At 35.4% G+C, this 16,143-nt stretch overlaps 1 protein-coding gene across 1 annotated transcript in view; it reads right to left on the reverse strand.

The window, feature by feature from the left end:
* Positions 1–16,143, reverse strand: part of LOC128588339 (bifunctional heparan sulfate N-deacetylase/N-sulfotransferase 4) — a 295,881-nt gene that overhangs the window by 31,549 nt on the left and 248,189 nt on the right. Inside the window, exon 7 of the mRNA XM_053595091.1 lies at positions 6,284–6,466. Within this exon, the coding sequence (XP_053451066.1) occupies positions 6,284–6,466 (183 nt within the window). The remainder of the gene's footprint in view (positions 1–6,283; positions 6,467–16,143) is intronic.

The following is a 16,143-nucleotide window of genomic DNA, read 5'->3' on the forward strand; positions in this document are numbered from 1 at the left end:
GGAATGTGTATTCTCAGTGCTTCAATCAGCAAATCCTTATGGAAAAACTCTAAAAGGGACACTGTCTTTACTAAGACTCTGACTCTCCTTGTGTTTCATTTAAAACCCGGCCAGCCCCTCAGTTCCTCAGGAAAGCCTTTCCTATCAGAGTGCACTGATCCGTAGTGAATCCTCGCTCTCCACAGAACCCCTGCAGCACTTTACAGAGTGATAATTCCTCAACTTTTCAGGTACCAAAGTCCCCTCAATTACAGAGGTGTACAGACTCCATATCTGAAGTCAGGACTGGGTGGGACGGGGACCCTGGTCCTATGTAAGTCTGGGATGGCAGATTCAAGAAGTCTGCTTTAAGAGGCAGTGCCTGTGGCTCAAAGGAGTAGGGCGCTGGCCCCATATGCCAAAGGTGGCGGGTTCAAACCCAGCCGCTGCCAAAACTGCAAAAAAAAAAGAAGAAGAAGAATAAGAAGTCTGAAGTCTGCTTTAAGCATAAAGCACCTCTAATTTACCCCCCAACATCTATAGATCCTTCACTGTATTATTCTCATGTTTATTTAAATAAATTAATAGTATTGGTATTCTTCCACAAAATATTCCCCCTTATAGTCAAATTGACCCCAGGGAAGGAGGCGTGTTTCTGTAGCTCTGTCTTCACTCTGATTAGAACACACTTCTTCACACAGCACCTTATGTTATTGTTTATGTTCTAATAAATATCCTCATGGGGAACAGACAACCAACTTAAAAGAAACTGTGTTTTTAAACTTTAATTAGCTAGTCTAATACAATGCAATATATATATTCATAGTATGATATTAATATTATAAGATGTTTCTGTAAGGCACACACACAAAAAAAATCAGTTTCTTTTTTGTTGTTGCACTTGGATTAGGTGCACAAATATATTTTATGACAATTTTAATTCAGAAAGCACAGAAGTATTGTAATTTATTTTATATTATTGTTTAATGGCGCTATCCACAGACAGTTTTTCTGTAACTTGAACCTTACTAAGTGGTTTCTGGGGGGAATTTGATACTTGACAGGAACATGTTTGCAACTGATTGACAGGAAAAGAAAAATCCAAGACTTATGTTACCATTTTTGGATGTCAGAATGCCTGACATCCTCATAGAATCAAGAGAGTGCTTCCCTGTAAATTAAGGAATTAAAATCGGGAGAAATTAGAAATTGTTTTCATCTTTGGGGAGAAAAACGGCATTTCTGAAAAGTTTAAAGGACATACTATGCTGAGTTAGAAAGAGAAATGTAACATGGTAACGTATAAATTTAAATTTTGATTAGGAAAATATATTTAAGAAGATAATGAAGTCTTTCCTCTCTATACTTCGTAATCTGTGAAATAATAAAAACAATAGTGCCTTTATTTTACTGGAAAGACTAAAGGATGAATGAATGAAAGTGAAAAATATGCAATTATCACTTGTATTTCCCCAGTCACAGGGTAATCAGACCTCTGTTTCCTCACTCTCAGCCTCACCCACACACACATTCTACAACTCTTGCTTTGAAAATCTTTCTCTTCCCCACCATGAAGCTATGGGGCTTCCCCCTCTCACAGTAGACTAGTACTCTAACTTTAGCTCCTCCCCATTTTTGCCTGCCCAGACAACAAGCCTCTTATATAATCTTTATTGACCAAAATCTCTCATCTTCAGATGCTGGGGCGTGCAGCCCCTGCTGCCTGTAATACCAAAGGACATGGCAGCTTTCCAAGCTCCCCCACTGACTGGTACTTGCTTCTCAGGGCTGTTTCCCATTACATCTCAACTTTTATTCAAGCAACAGATGTGCAACTTTTGTTGTTCTCCGTGTACACACACCCCTCTGCTTTTGATTATTCAGTCGTGATACTTTGAAAATAACAGCTCTTGTACTATGCTAGCCTCCAGGTTACAAATGTGAACAGATACAGTCTTACCCCTCAAAATGTGCATGCGCTGCTATATGACTAGCATGACTGTCTCCAATACTTTGTAGCACAGGCATTAATAGAATTATAAATAAGTTATCAATTGGTAAAAAGAGGAATAAATATGAAGATGAATTTATAATGCAATTGTGTTCACATAGTGAAGGAGCTATTGTGGTTTCTACTTTCCATGAAGGTAACGACTTTTCTTTTGATTATGTAGTTACTTCAAAAGTATAGGTTGAATACATTGACATAGAACATGGCATCAGATTCCTCTGAACTGAGGAGTTATTCCTGAAATTTTATTACGCATACAGTCGATGATATACATAGAGGTTAATTTGGTTGATTCAGTGTAAAACCACCATATTCTTGTGGTTGAAACTACACTGGAGTAAAAAGTTAAGAGAACCCAGGCTTGCGGGGTAAGAAAACCCAGACTAGTATCCTAGTAAGAAAACCCTGACCTTAGTCCTAATAAGCCAAGTGACTCAGAACAAGGCATTTCCCTTCACTGGTGTCATCCACTTCCTCTCTAAAATGAATATGTTGGGCCAGAGGTCCCTCGCTGCTGCTTCTGCTCTTAACATTCTATAATTCTCCGTGTCAGAATTCCTCCCTCCATTCAACAGACACATGATAGAATTTACAGTGTGTGTGCCGCCAGATCTTATGATGTGTTTATGTCATTCAAATGTTGATGACATTCAAATCTCATCATTTCTAAGCTGGGGCGGGATGCGTTGACAGCTAGAATCCACAAAGATGCAGACCACCTGAGGTTGCACACCGTGGTTGCCTCTTCCACTTCTTTCACTCTGGAGACCTTAGCACAGAAAGAGAGAGACGAGATTGCTGCTCAGGAGCCCTCTCCAGGCGCCCAGACTAGCAGGAATCCACACCGCGCTTGACGTGTTTGTTGCTAGTGAGACTCTGGAGTGACCCAGTGAAGACTGAGACTGAGCTAGGCTGACAGTTTGAGAGCTTAAAAGCACGGATTAGTGAATGTGCAAGAATCGGACCTTCCAGCTGCTTCCATGTTGTATTCGTGTTCCCATAATTAGAGTTAAAAAGCAAAAGGAAGCTCTATTATTTCACACTTGTAGTCATTATTCTACCAAAACAATAAGGGATGTGGATTAATAGGCACGTATGTGTATAATGTTGGGAGTCTTACACACTAGGGAGTAAGCTAATGAGGATACAGTCTGAGGATATCATCCAGGTGTATCCTCAGCACACATTCCCAAGGAATCGGCTTTGGAAGAATCAGCTTCCCGGGAGAGAGGGGCACAAAGGCATTTTGTGCGGTGCTTAATACATATCAAGGCACTCGTTGTCAGATACTCATATTGCACGTTTTAATTAGGTGACAAAGCAGCTTCACATATATGACACTTGGTGCTAATGAAAACGTACACAAGGAGCCAGAGGAAATCAAATAGATGCTAAGATTATCATTTTTGGTTCGATTTGTGGTAATAAAAAAGTGTGAATTGAAAGTCTAAAGAAAATAACAATTAACTTACTTTAAAATGTGAAATAAACTAAAGAAGAAGTCCTGTCTGTAAATAAGAAGGGGCCTTAACATCGCACTTTGACAATTTGTAACAATGACAGAGAAACATGTTTGTCTATCTTAATTCTCTAAGACTATGATGAATGGGCTATAAAACAATTACCAAGGAATGCTGGTTTTGTTTATTTTTTAAAGAGAACTAAATTTATATTGTATAAAAGAAAAGACAATGCTTACAGTTTTTGTTTGTATTATAGATATGGATGAAAATAAGGGAGAACCACGGGGAAGAGAACTCGGAAAGTATTACGTGCTTTATCATAATTTCACAGCTTTTAGTTTTTTAGATATTGTTTATGATTAACAAAGTTCACCAGATTTGCTTTATTAACTTAACTGTTCTCAAAAAGTCTTGTGTACCTGCATAATCTTCTCCTGCACTTAACTATCCTTGATGTTTTCATTCCTTGTTTTCCTTCTTAAATATATTAATACAATTTATGTGATAGCAAAGGTAGACTTTTAGTAAAAATATTTATTCTTGTGTGCCATTTAAAACCTTTTACAAAAAGTATAGTTTATAATATGTGTAAAATTCTTAAACTTATGTAAATAGCAAAAATGATAAAATTTGTGAATTCTATGAAACTTTCTGATTCATTCTCTTTCATCAAGAACTTGCTAGGAAATTATACCTATGATATTATTGAAAAATAAAAATTGGCAGCAATTACAAATTATACCATTTACATGTATACATTTCTTATGTCTTCCAAAAATGATAAATTGCTCTAAATAATCACATTTTTTAATTTTCATTTTTATCTGTACCTCTAATCAACCAGACCAGTATTTTAGATTTAACAAATATTCAACCAATATTTAGAATTATCATATTAACACAATCATATTGGAGCTGGTATATGTAAGGTTATATTCACTCTTTAAGAAAATACATCTCTGGGCGGCACCTGTGGCTCAGTCGGTAAAGCGCTGGCCCCATATACCGAGGGTGGCGGGTTCAAACCCAGCCCCGGCCAAACTACAGCCAAAAAATGGCTGGGCGTTGTGGTGGGCGCCTGTAGTCCCAGCTACTCGGGAGGCTGAGGCAAGAGAATCGCTTAAGTCCAGGAGTTAGAGGTTGCTGTGAGCTGTGTGACGCCACGACACTCTACCAAGGGCCATAAAGTGAGACTCTGTCTCTACCAAAAAAAAAGAAAATACATCTCTAATACCCAAATAATATTAATAATTACATTTGAACTCTTTAAAAGTTCAAACATTGCCACAAATACAATTTGCCATGAAGAAAAACACTTTTTTTCTAAAGAAAAAGAAAGACAGAGCTCGGGAAGCACTGACTAATTATTTCTACATCAGCTTTCTGAAACCTTTATTAATTTTGCTGCTTTCTCCTGCTAGTGAACCTGCTAATATAGACATCTCACATACCAACATGCATGAGATAAAAATCGATTCACGGTCAAAAGTTTGTCAATTTTATAAAAGTGTGTGAGCTCTTTTGAGAAACCACAATAATGGGACACAATCTTTGCTTTTATAAAATTCAGCATCTAGTTGTTAGGACTATGCACATTCCTAATAATTATGCTTCTAACTATTTAGTTTCTGGATATTTAACTTATACCAAATATGTAAATGGTCAGGCAACTTACTGGAAGAATATCTAATTAAAATATGTAGTTTAATGTAAAAACAAACAGTGAAGGGTTACTGAATAATCGTTACTACATGTTATGACTTACTGAGACATCAGTTTAAAACACGTTGAGACATATTGTCAGAGTAAAGAATTCCTCCACTAGCTTGGAGGAATGTATTTTATTCTTCTTTGCATGCCCTGGAGTTACTTGCTTTACCTTACACATAACAGATGCTCAATAAACATCTGTTGAATGAATTTCTAACCGTATAGACACAGACCAGTATGTAACATTACTTACGGAATAAAAAGAAACAATTGGTCTTGAGGAGAGGGAGAGAGGATGGTAAAAAGTCTGTTTCACAGTAATTTCTCATTAACAGTGATGCTACTTTCTCTACCAACTGCTTAGCGGGGGACCATCTGAGCTGCTCTTTGCAGCCAGCTTATTGATTGTGTGGGTCGATATAATCTGATGCCTAAAGAACTAAGAAAATGTGAGGCAGCATTTTCTGAGACAACTGCTAAGAATCAGATGTTTTACATTTGATGCATCCAGGCTAAATAGCCCTACATGGAGTTGAATTATTAGTAAAAGAAATCCTAAAACTGACAATTTTCTCTTTTATCAGTAGGTCTAGGTAACATCTTAGTGAAAGATCGGTTAGAGTTAAAGAAAAATAAAGATGCATTAAGAAAAACTAAATCTATGTGGGCAGAAAATAAAAAATTGCTTTTCCTTTGTATATGCACGGTGTTATACCTATGGAGATTTGGGTCTAGTTATAGGATCTTAGATTACAGTGGATCTCAGTTTTTCTAACTCAAGGTATTGAATATTTAACCATTTTACTGCGAGTTAATGCTCCCACTGCATGCAAGTTGAAATGATTACCCCGGGGAAGACACCAACAACATCCTTAGTGCAAAATTTCCAAACCAATCAAACAAATAAAACCTCCAAAAAACAAGCAAAAATGCAAACACTTAATCTATAAAACAAACAAACAAAAGTACTTTTGAGGAAAAGAATGAAACTATTGGATAAATCAGTAGTTCGTGGTAAAAACCAGTTTTAATACACCCAGCAAAGTGGCTGACACAAATTAGACACTCACAAGTCGCTAGTTTCTTCCCTCCCCTTCCAGGAGAGAATGTTCAATGTTACCTGCCAGAGAGGGTCTTTCTGCTCAGGGAAGAGCTCGAAGTACTTGTGGGCCAGTTGCACTGGAGGCAGAGTTTGCAATTTCAGGTTGGTCCAGCTCTGCACAAAGTTGGCCAAGTTCACAAAGGTATATAACCCTAGGCGGTCATTCCCATAATTTGATAAATGGGTCATGAAAATGCTGATCTGGAAGATAAATAAAAATAACCACAAAACATCATATGCTTAAGCTCAAAAGTAGCTGTACCAAATCCAGGCAGAACCTCACCTAGCCTTAGAATTTCATGAGAAGTACAATTATCTTTTTAGGCAGAGAGCACCACATGTAATTTCTATATACATATTAAAAAATGCTTGAATTCACTCAAAATTAAAATTGATCTGCCATTTGATCCTATAATTCCTCTGCTAGGTATATACCCAGAAGACCAAAAATCACATTATAACAAAGATATTTGTACCAGAATGTTTATTGCAGCCCAATTCATAATTGCTAAGTCATGGAAAAAGCCCAAGTGCCCATCAATCCACAAGTGGATTAATAAATTGTGGTATATGTACACCATGGAATATTATGCAGCCTTAAAGAAAGATGGAGATTTTACCTCTTTCATGTTTACATGGATGGAGCTGGAACATATTCTTCTTAGTAAAGTATCTCAAGAATGGAGGAAAAAGTATCCAATGTACTCAGCCCTACTATGAAGCTAATTTATGGCTTTCATATGAAAGCTATAACCCAGTTATAACCTAAGAATATGGGGAAGGGGAAGAGGGAGGGGGAGGGGGAGGATGGGCGGAGGGAGGGTGATTGGTGGGATTACACCTGCGGTGCATCTTACTAGGGTACATATGAAACTCAGTAAATGTAGAATATAAATGTCTTATAACACAATAACTAAGAAAATGCCAGGAAGGCTATGTTAACCAATGTTATGAAAATATGTCAAATGGTCTATAAAACCAGTGTATGGTGCCCCATGATCGGATTAATGTACACAGCTATGATTTAATAATAAAAAAAAAGAAGAAGAAGAGGGCATGGTCTACCATGTCAGGTATTAAAAAAAAAATTAAAATTGAAATTGAGATTGGCATCCCATCACGGTACATGAGAAGTATAGCATTAGGTTTCATACTAGCTTTTGCCTATTAAATAAATAATACTATCAAATCCCAAAATCTATTTACTTCAGGACTGCTGAGGAACCTATATTTAACCAGTTCTAAAACTAAACATTTGTTTCAGATCTTTCGGGTGTAAACATGTACATAAACTGAAATGGATCTGGACTCAAGAAAACTTTGTGGTATTGAAATAAACTGTTCATGTTTGCACAAAAACTGCCTTTAGCCCAAAACTCTTTCATAGTCATCAATCTTTTTACAACTTTTCCTACATGAACACTAACTCTAAAAATATCCCAGTTTTTCAGTGGTGTTGTTTTGTGGATCCAAGACTAAGAAAAGTGAAATTAGACTGACTGCTTTTGAAACAGAGCAACCAAAATTTTGAGGGTGATGACAGACATCGTCTAATGTATAGTCAATAAGATATTGCAGGAAATAAAAAAATACTAAATAAAAGAGATATTGTGTAATCTTAACCTAAATTTCAAAGATGATTTATGTAATTCATAAAAAGAGTTATTGTTTTGTGCCAAAATTAATATTTCACACTTATTCTTCTATCTCACCTTATATTCAAATTCAAGAATTTTTAAAAGTTCTTTTCACTACAGCTACATTGATCTATAAATATGTCACAACAATGTGAGTACTAGGTTGAAGTGTCCTTTAAATTTTATAAGTCTAAATATTTAAGAAGCACAAACCAACCCCCCAAAATAAGTAAAATATGTTCTGTCCTCTTACCTTTAAGAATATACCTTATAACTATGTATTTACATGATGTAGAAAGCCAGAGTATATAACATACACATATCATTTTATACCTTGTCTCATTTTATACATGGATAATCTTGTCTCATTTCATACATGGATAATCTTGGTATGTTTATATAAACATATGGTATTTATACATACAATTTATGTATAGTTTTATACATACATACATCTGGCTTTATATAGAGAGAATCTGGCTGTGGTTTTTATATGACTAAATATCAACAAAACGTCAAAGATGACTCAATTCAATTTTATTGCACTTGTCTATTGAGAATCCAATGACATTTAGATGAATAGTAAAACAAAAACATGTATTATGTAAAAAGAAAAAGTGAGATATGTTACAAATAATAATATTAGAATAAATGTAACATCTGAAATTAAACAGAAAAAATAATACAGAAGAAAAATCAAATGTCTCCTGGCTGTTTTAAACGGACAATCATTGCCTCTTATCGAAGGTTTATAATATTATTTCTTGATACAGTTATTTGGTTATTTGGAAATAAAGATGGGTTTTCAACACCCCTTCCAATATCATTTTCATTGCAACTGGTTAGATCAGTGGTTCTCAACTTTCCTAATGCCGGATGTATTTTCATTGTTACAAAGGGGTGCTGACCTATGGGTTGAGAACCACTGGGTTATATATTAGCCATGCAGTCAAGACTACACTGCAGACCTTCTATTCCCAAGATCTAACATGTGTTTGGATAACTGCAAATCACCCAAAAGGAGGTTTTTTTTTTTTTTTGTCTTAAAATTAATAAAGGCATTACCCTGTACAAGAATTTCAAAAAATATTCTGGAATGGCATTGTAAGTTAAAGATATCGGGTTCATTGTTTGAATACACTTTTTACATTGGAAAAGACATTCTCTATTTTATTTCATCCTAGAATATTGGAAAGGATACTCTAAGGAAAACCTATTAGAATGATCAGAGTTACTCCTTATCATACTTGAAGGTAAAGAAGACAATGTGGCCTTAGTGTCTCTTAATCGCATGAAGTGGTATGTAAAATTTATCTAGTGCTTACTGTGGATTAGCCCGGGTTCTACGCCCTTTACACAGATGACGTACAGTAGAACCTTTCTAGTCGACACCTCCCTACATTGAACACCTCTGTAAGTTGACCTCATTTTCATGGACCAGCCATGCATGTACACGTCAGTACGGTAGACCTAGTTGCTTAGGTTGACCACCTCCCTAAGTTGACAAGTTTGTTACTGTTTTCTAGGTAGTCAACTTGACAGAGGTTGTACTGTAATTAAATCTTTACAGTGTTCTTCCAAGTAGGCTGTTACTATCACCTATTACAGATGAAAAAACTGTGGTACAGAGCAGTTAAGTAACTGGCCCAAGTTGCACAGCTAGTCAATGAGAAAGCAAAACCTCACACCCAGTCAGTCAGAGTACTAATTCTGACACATCACATACCCGATACCTCCATCTAAACATTTTTAGATACTGAGTTTTACACCCATCATTTTTTATCCTTTTGCGTTAAAATTAAAAATGATAAAGAACATATTTCTATAGAAGACAGTGGGGAAAACTGTGCAAGTATTGTCTTGGCAACTTAAATTTTTCATTTTTTATTTTAAATTAGAATGACAAAAGAAATTATTTGGGAATCTCAAATAAAAACTTCTAAGAAAATGAATTATAGCATTTGCAAATACTATAAATTTATCGTAGAATACAAATTTATCCTTGAATAAGTCTCATTCCATTCTTATTTCTAGTCCTTTGTTTTCACCTTGGATCTATTCAAATCTTTTCATTCTAAGGGTCAAAAAAGAGAAAATCTACTTTTAAAAATATTCTTTATATAGTTTGCTTAGGTAGAAATTTAAATTAAACCCCTGAATGTTAATTGATAGAATGGTCTTACCTGAGGTACATACAAAATCAGTGAACAAATTCAGGTAAAGATGTCACTGTCTAAATGGTACCTTAGCCAATCTCCCATTTAAGTTCTCTGTTTCAAATAGGAAGTGACCTCGTAGCAGGACTTAATTACAGAGTTTCTGGAACATAGCATGGTATTAGTAGTCAATGACCATGTAACTGCAGTTACTGTCAAGAGCACTTCTTTATAATCACCACCAAATGCTATGCCTTTGATCCCAATAAGTATACATTTGTCTCACGTCACCACTGTAATTAAGAAATAAGGCAGCGTAAGTAGTGTGCATCAGGATAATTATAGTTTCCCAGGACAGAAATTATTATGAAAAATTAGGCTGGAGTCTAGGTGCCTGAAAAAACATAATAATGTCCTAGAAATCTACTACCTGCCCTCTGGCATTGTTATTTTAGGCCCCTGTGCATGTCAAAAGACTAACAAAATGAAAAATAGAAATATTTCCTTGAGATGTTATGAAGATTATTTTTATATCACGGGCTGATGAATATTATCATTGTATTAAAGTATTAACATATGGTTTTTAAAATATTTTTGGAGCAGACTAATTCTAAGTCAATTTTTTCAGAATTCTCTTAGGAGGATAAGACTTGTTTTATGAAAAAAGTATGAAACTGAAAGCAGGACAAATAGAAAATCGTCTTTGGAAGAAAGCAGAGTCTGGAGATGTAGCGTGGTTCTGTGCTGAGGTATGCTGCTGTATTTATAGTTTCCATTACTGAGAATAAAAATAAGGGCCCTGGCCACTTTGGTTGCAATCACTGTTGTACAGAGCAGCATATGCACATGACCTGCTGGTTAGAGACAAATTAGTGCTGGTAGATGGGCAATTGACTGCACTTTAAGAAAAGCAATTCTGCAAGGACAGCTTAACTGGGTACCTGGCTTGCTAAAAGCACCGGTTGTACAGACAGAGCATTTCACTTTTAGTATTTCTGGAGAAATGGCTCATTTAGGAAAATAACAAAGTCTATTTGGAGTATGTAGTGTTATAGGATGAATTAAGAATGGATATGATTAAGACAAAAACTAAAGGAATTCAAAGAATCTGTGGTATGAGGTAGTAGCAAATAATTTTTCACAGACTCACAACACGTTGCTACTGTTCTGTACATGACAGTGTATGTTCCTCTGTTTACCCCATTCTTTTATTTATTTATTTTTATTATTATTTTCTTATTCGATGCCAAAAACAGTCTTGTTCAGTACTGTATTCCCCAAAGTATCATGTGGGAAAGTATGACTGTACTAGACAGGTGAAATTGTTTATGGTCACAATTTGAAATATGGTAGCTCGGAGATGTGCACTGGTTCACGCAAGCCGAGCTTTGTCTTTCATGTGACAAACACAGGCAAGCACATCTTATTCAGGGAGTTGAAGAGTAAGGTATTCAGTAGGCGCTAGTATCAGTAGACTGACTGCAGCAGGCCTTCCCAAGAGGTCCCTGAGGTCTGTGTGCCCCTGCGTTTACATCAAGCACTTTGGGTTGTCTTGTCTTTGGAACTCTTGCATATGTTCCTGCCTCGACCCTCAATGCTCTGAACTCTGTTACAATCAAATATAAAACTAGACTAAATTCTTTCTTTCATATGTTGTAAAAATATATAGGCTAGCTTGTAGGTCCTCTTGTAGTCTCATCATTCATTAGAAACGGAAACAATTTGACATTAGCCCACTTGCTAAACATAATATGCATACACAAAATTTGGGAAGATATTACCTATGGAATAAGTCCACGCAATGATATATCTATAGTTCACGGGAAAAGGAGGTTTTAAGTATAGCACTCAGTACACCTCTAGAATAGAAAATGGGGTAAATATATTTGAATATGGATAATCTTTAACTGTGAAAAATCACAGTCATAGTAGCAAATGGGATGGCAATAAATAAAGGTAGGCAAGAATCTATCCCTGAGATATTTAAAATGACAAATTAGTTGCTTGTGTTTTATAACATTTTATTTTTTCCTCTATTATGAAGTTACTGACATCCAAAATAGAGGAAGTAGAGATTAAAAAAATGGGAAGAATAAAATTATTAAAGGCCTGATTTTAACCATAAAATGAAGCATCAATATTCTATAGGTTAAGTTAATTTTCACTGCCAATGCCAGAATGGTTTCCATGATTTTCCTACTTCTATGACAAATCCAACATAATTGTAAATTTTATGATCATAAATATCAACAGCTATATATAATATCTTAAATTAGAATTTAAAAATCATCAGAGTATATTTTTAGTTAAAATGAACATTAAACATTTGAGTAATTAGTTTTGTGCCAGATAGTTTCTCTAAAATCAAATCCTTTACAGAGTAGACAGATACACAGTTCATAGAAAAACAAACAATAATAAAAACAGAAAGAACAGTTTTGCAGAGCAAGAGGAAAAATACCCTGCTTGCAGGCACCTCATACTGTTCTCATAGCACAGCACAGTATTTTTTAATATAAATATTAGCAGTCACTTTCTATCTTTTGCCCTCTGTGACTCTGACAGCATGCTTCCTTTCAGAATGAGTCCGTTGTGTTTAAAAATATGTCCATTAGCTTGTTAAATTATTGATTATGCTTTTAGCTCTCATAAAACGTGAAGATAGATAGACTCTAAAGGAAGGGGTCCCTCCTGGCCCATCATCAGATGGGTTTTGGAATTGCACTCATATTTTTCTTACAAAAGGTAATTTTGTCTCTTTATTTTATTCTCAATATAGGTTGGTACTACACAAGAGATACCAAGAATCAGACTATGCTTAACATTACAGATTTGAACATGAATAGCACTTTTTGATTTAAACACACACCACATAACCATTGGTAATAATTTTAGGCAACCCAGTCCTGAGCAACTCTTTAGTCCTAGGTGAATAATAACTTGGTAAATGCCTACATCTGTGTTCTTAGATATCAAAAGTGAGAAAAGTTTGTCCAAACCTACTGCAACTTGATTATTCTTTCAGTTAACATGAAGATTGTTGTTGCTTTGGAATCCTCTATCTATATACCATTTTATTTTTCAAAAGTAAAACGTATTTTGGAACAATTGCTTAATGCTTTGCTAACATAGTATATTGTCGAACCAGCATGTTAACTTTAGAAAGTGGTTTAGTGTTTACTTTTGTCGTGTTACTTGATTAGGTACAAAGAAATTATTTTGTTTTCAAGAAAAAGAAATGAGGATCAATGGGTTCAAGTGGCCTGTCTGGGGTTATACAAGCAATATCAGCAAATCTAGAATTCAAAATAGTCAACAAGTATATTGTACCTTTGTTAAGATGGTAGATCTTAAGTTAAGTGCTCTTACCACAATCTTAAAAAAAAAAAACAAATGGGCATGTGAATCTGAAAGATATGCTCTGTCATACACCATTGTTCTGGCAGAAATATTTCAGCAAAAAGTCTGTCAAACTTCCTTCTGTTTTCTGCCTCCTCTCCTTCTTTCATTTTAATTACCTGTTAATTTTATCTGTAATAACCCTGTATTGTACCTAGCAACATTTCTTTGTAACTCTTCCTAGAATTGTTTCAATGTAAAGTTTCATTTACATGTTTTTGATTTGGCAGGGAATAAGAAAAATTAAAGTTGATATTTCAATATCTATATTTATACATACACATACATTTTTGCTGATTAGTGGACTCTGGCCAAATCAAGACAAGATAATGAATACTAAAGACAGAAATGATTATTTCGTTTTGAAAGCTTTTACTTCCCTTGCAGCATTAAAAATAAACATTGATAGCTCAGCGCCCATAGCAGAGGGGTTACAGTGCCAGCCATATACACCGGAGTTAATGAGTTTGAGCCCAGCCTGGGGCTGCTAAACAACCGTGACAACTGCAACAAAAAATAGCTGGGCGTTGTGGCAGGTGCCTGTGGTCCCAGCTACTTGGGAGGCTGAGGCAAGAGACTGGCTTAAGCCCAAGAGTTTAAGGTTGCTGTGAGCTGTGACGCCACAGCACTCTACCAAGGGCGCCATAGTAAGACTCTGTGTCAGAAAAACCAAGCCCCCCGCCCCCGAAAAAACAGAAAAACAAACATTGACGTTTTCCATAATCAAATACAACTTCTACTAAGAAATGTGTTATAGAAATACATAGAAAGGAGCTTTAATCTTCTAATCTCTAAGTACCACTCTTGGAAGAAGGGAAAGGAGAGAAAGTGAAAGAGGAGAGGAAAAGGGAGGAAAAAAGAAAAATGAATAAAAATGAGAGGAAGGAGGGATGGAGGGAAAGAGGAAGGAAGGAGGGATGGAGGGAGGAAAGAAGAAAGAGAAGCAAGAAAAAGCTCCAGATTCAAACACATCTCATCATCTGTGGGTTAGAAGAACAGGAAAAAAAAAAAAAAAAGGCGCCTGCTAGGACTAGTTTACTTCGCATCTTTAAATCTCCACTCAGAATAAACTCCAGTTACTGATCTTCTGCTCAGGCTTCTTTCGTAAGCTGAGGGGCTCTTTTGCTCCATGTGGCTTTCAATGTGGTTTCATCTAAGATGAGCATTCCCACAAGCATTTATAATTAATCACTATTCCTAGTTGATGTTTTAACATCTCATACCCTTGACTGTTCAAAAGAAGGTTTTTCTTGTGTGTCTGAGAACTTTGGTTTATAATTTGGACCAGGTTCGACGAAGAAAATAACAGTAATAAATGAGTTAAAATATTGAAAGAGAGAGTGATTCAAATGTCCTAGAAATCTTTACTTCATGAGTCTGAAAATACAGACAAATAACTTTGGGTTGTTGCAATAATCCATGTTGTTTTGATTTATATGCAACAGGGCAATACAAATCCTGATGCCTAGATTTGAGGACGAGCTCTTCATTACTCTAGCAGGTACCTTCTCTGAATCTTAGATTTCTGTACTGTTGCATAAAAACAATAACTTAGTTTATAGGTTTGTTGTCATGCTGAAATGAATAGACATATTCCAAAACATTTGGTAAAATGAAATCATTGTATGAAAGTTATCATTATAAAACTCAACTAAATAAATTTAGAATAATTGACATATCAAATATAATTAAATTGTTTGACGTGTATCTCAGAGATGTCTTTTGTAAGCAAAGTTAGTGTTTCTTCTGCAGAATTCATCTGTATATATCATCGCTTAAGATAATGTAATTTCTACTTAAACCAGAAAATGTTGGATACACGTAATCCAGAGTGAAAATAACTACAGTTGATTCCTAATACATGAAGCTCTTTCACAATACTTTTCACAATACAGTCTTCACAATACTTTTCTAAGGTTCATTTTATTTTGAATTGGCAAATCATAATTGCATACATCTATACAGGGTATAATGCAATATTTTGGTATATATATACATTATGAATGATCAAATTAGTCTAATTAGCATATCCATCAGCCAGATAGTTGTAGTTTCTTCGTGGTGGGAATATTTAAAATCCCCTTCTATCTATTTGGAAATATACAATAAATTATTATTAATGATAGTCACTAGGCTGTGAAATAAAACACCAAAACTTAATAAATGCAAGTTTTATCTATCAGCATCACCTCTGACAGCTGTAGTTAAAAATCAATATAGGAGGAGATTGTTAAATGGAATCCTTTGTTTCATTTTAAAAAGCTCAATGAGTAGATTTTAGAAGCAGACACTACCCAAGGGTAGTTGTCATAAGCTGATGACTTGCTTTGCGCACTGCTACATGACTAAATCAAAGAACACTCCTCAGGCCTTTCCCCATTCCCTTCAGGGCACTATCCACCTGACAGGCTATGTATTTATTTTGTTATTTATTATCTATTCCCTCTCACATTAGACTGTAAGCTCCTTGGATGCAAGGACTCTGCTGCTATCATTCACTGTTGTATCTTCAGTATTCAGTAAAAAGTCTGGCACATAATAGGTGTGCACCAAATATCCATTGAATGAACAGACGAGTCCTTGGTAACACACAGTTATTTTTTGCCAGTAGAAATATGGACTAACTTATTTGTTTTTCAATTATTCCCCAAAGTCTAAAGACGTGAGGGAAAACACAAAACGTTCA

The sequence above is a fragment of the Nycticebus coucang genome, chromosome 1 (genome assembly GCF_027406575.1).
Source record: "Nycticebus coucang isolate mNycCou1 chromosome 1, mNycCou1.pri, whole genome shotgun sequence".
Classification (NCBI taxonomy): domain Eukaryota; kingdom Metazoa; phylum Chordata; class Mammalia; order Primates; family Lorisidae; genus Nycticebus; species Nycticebus coucang.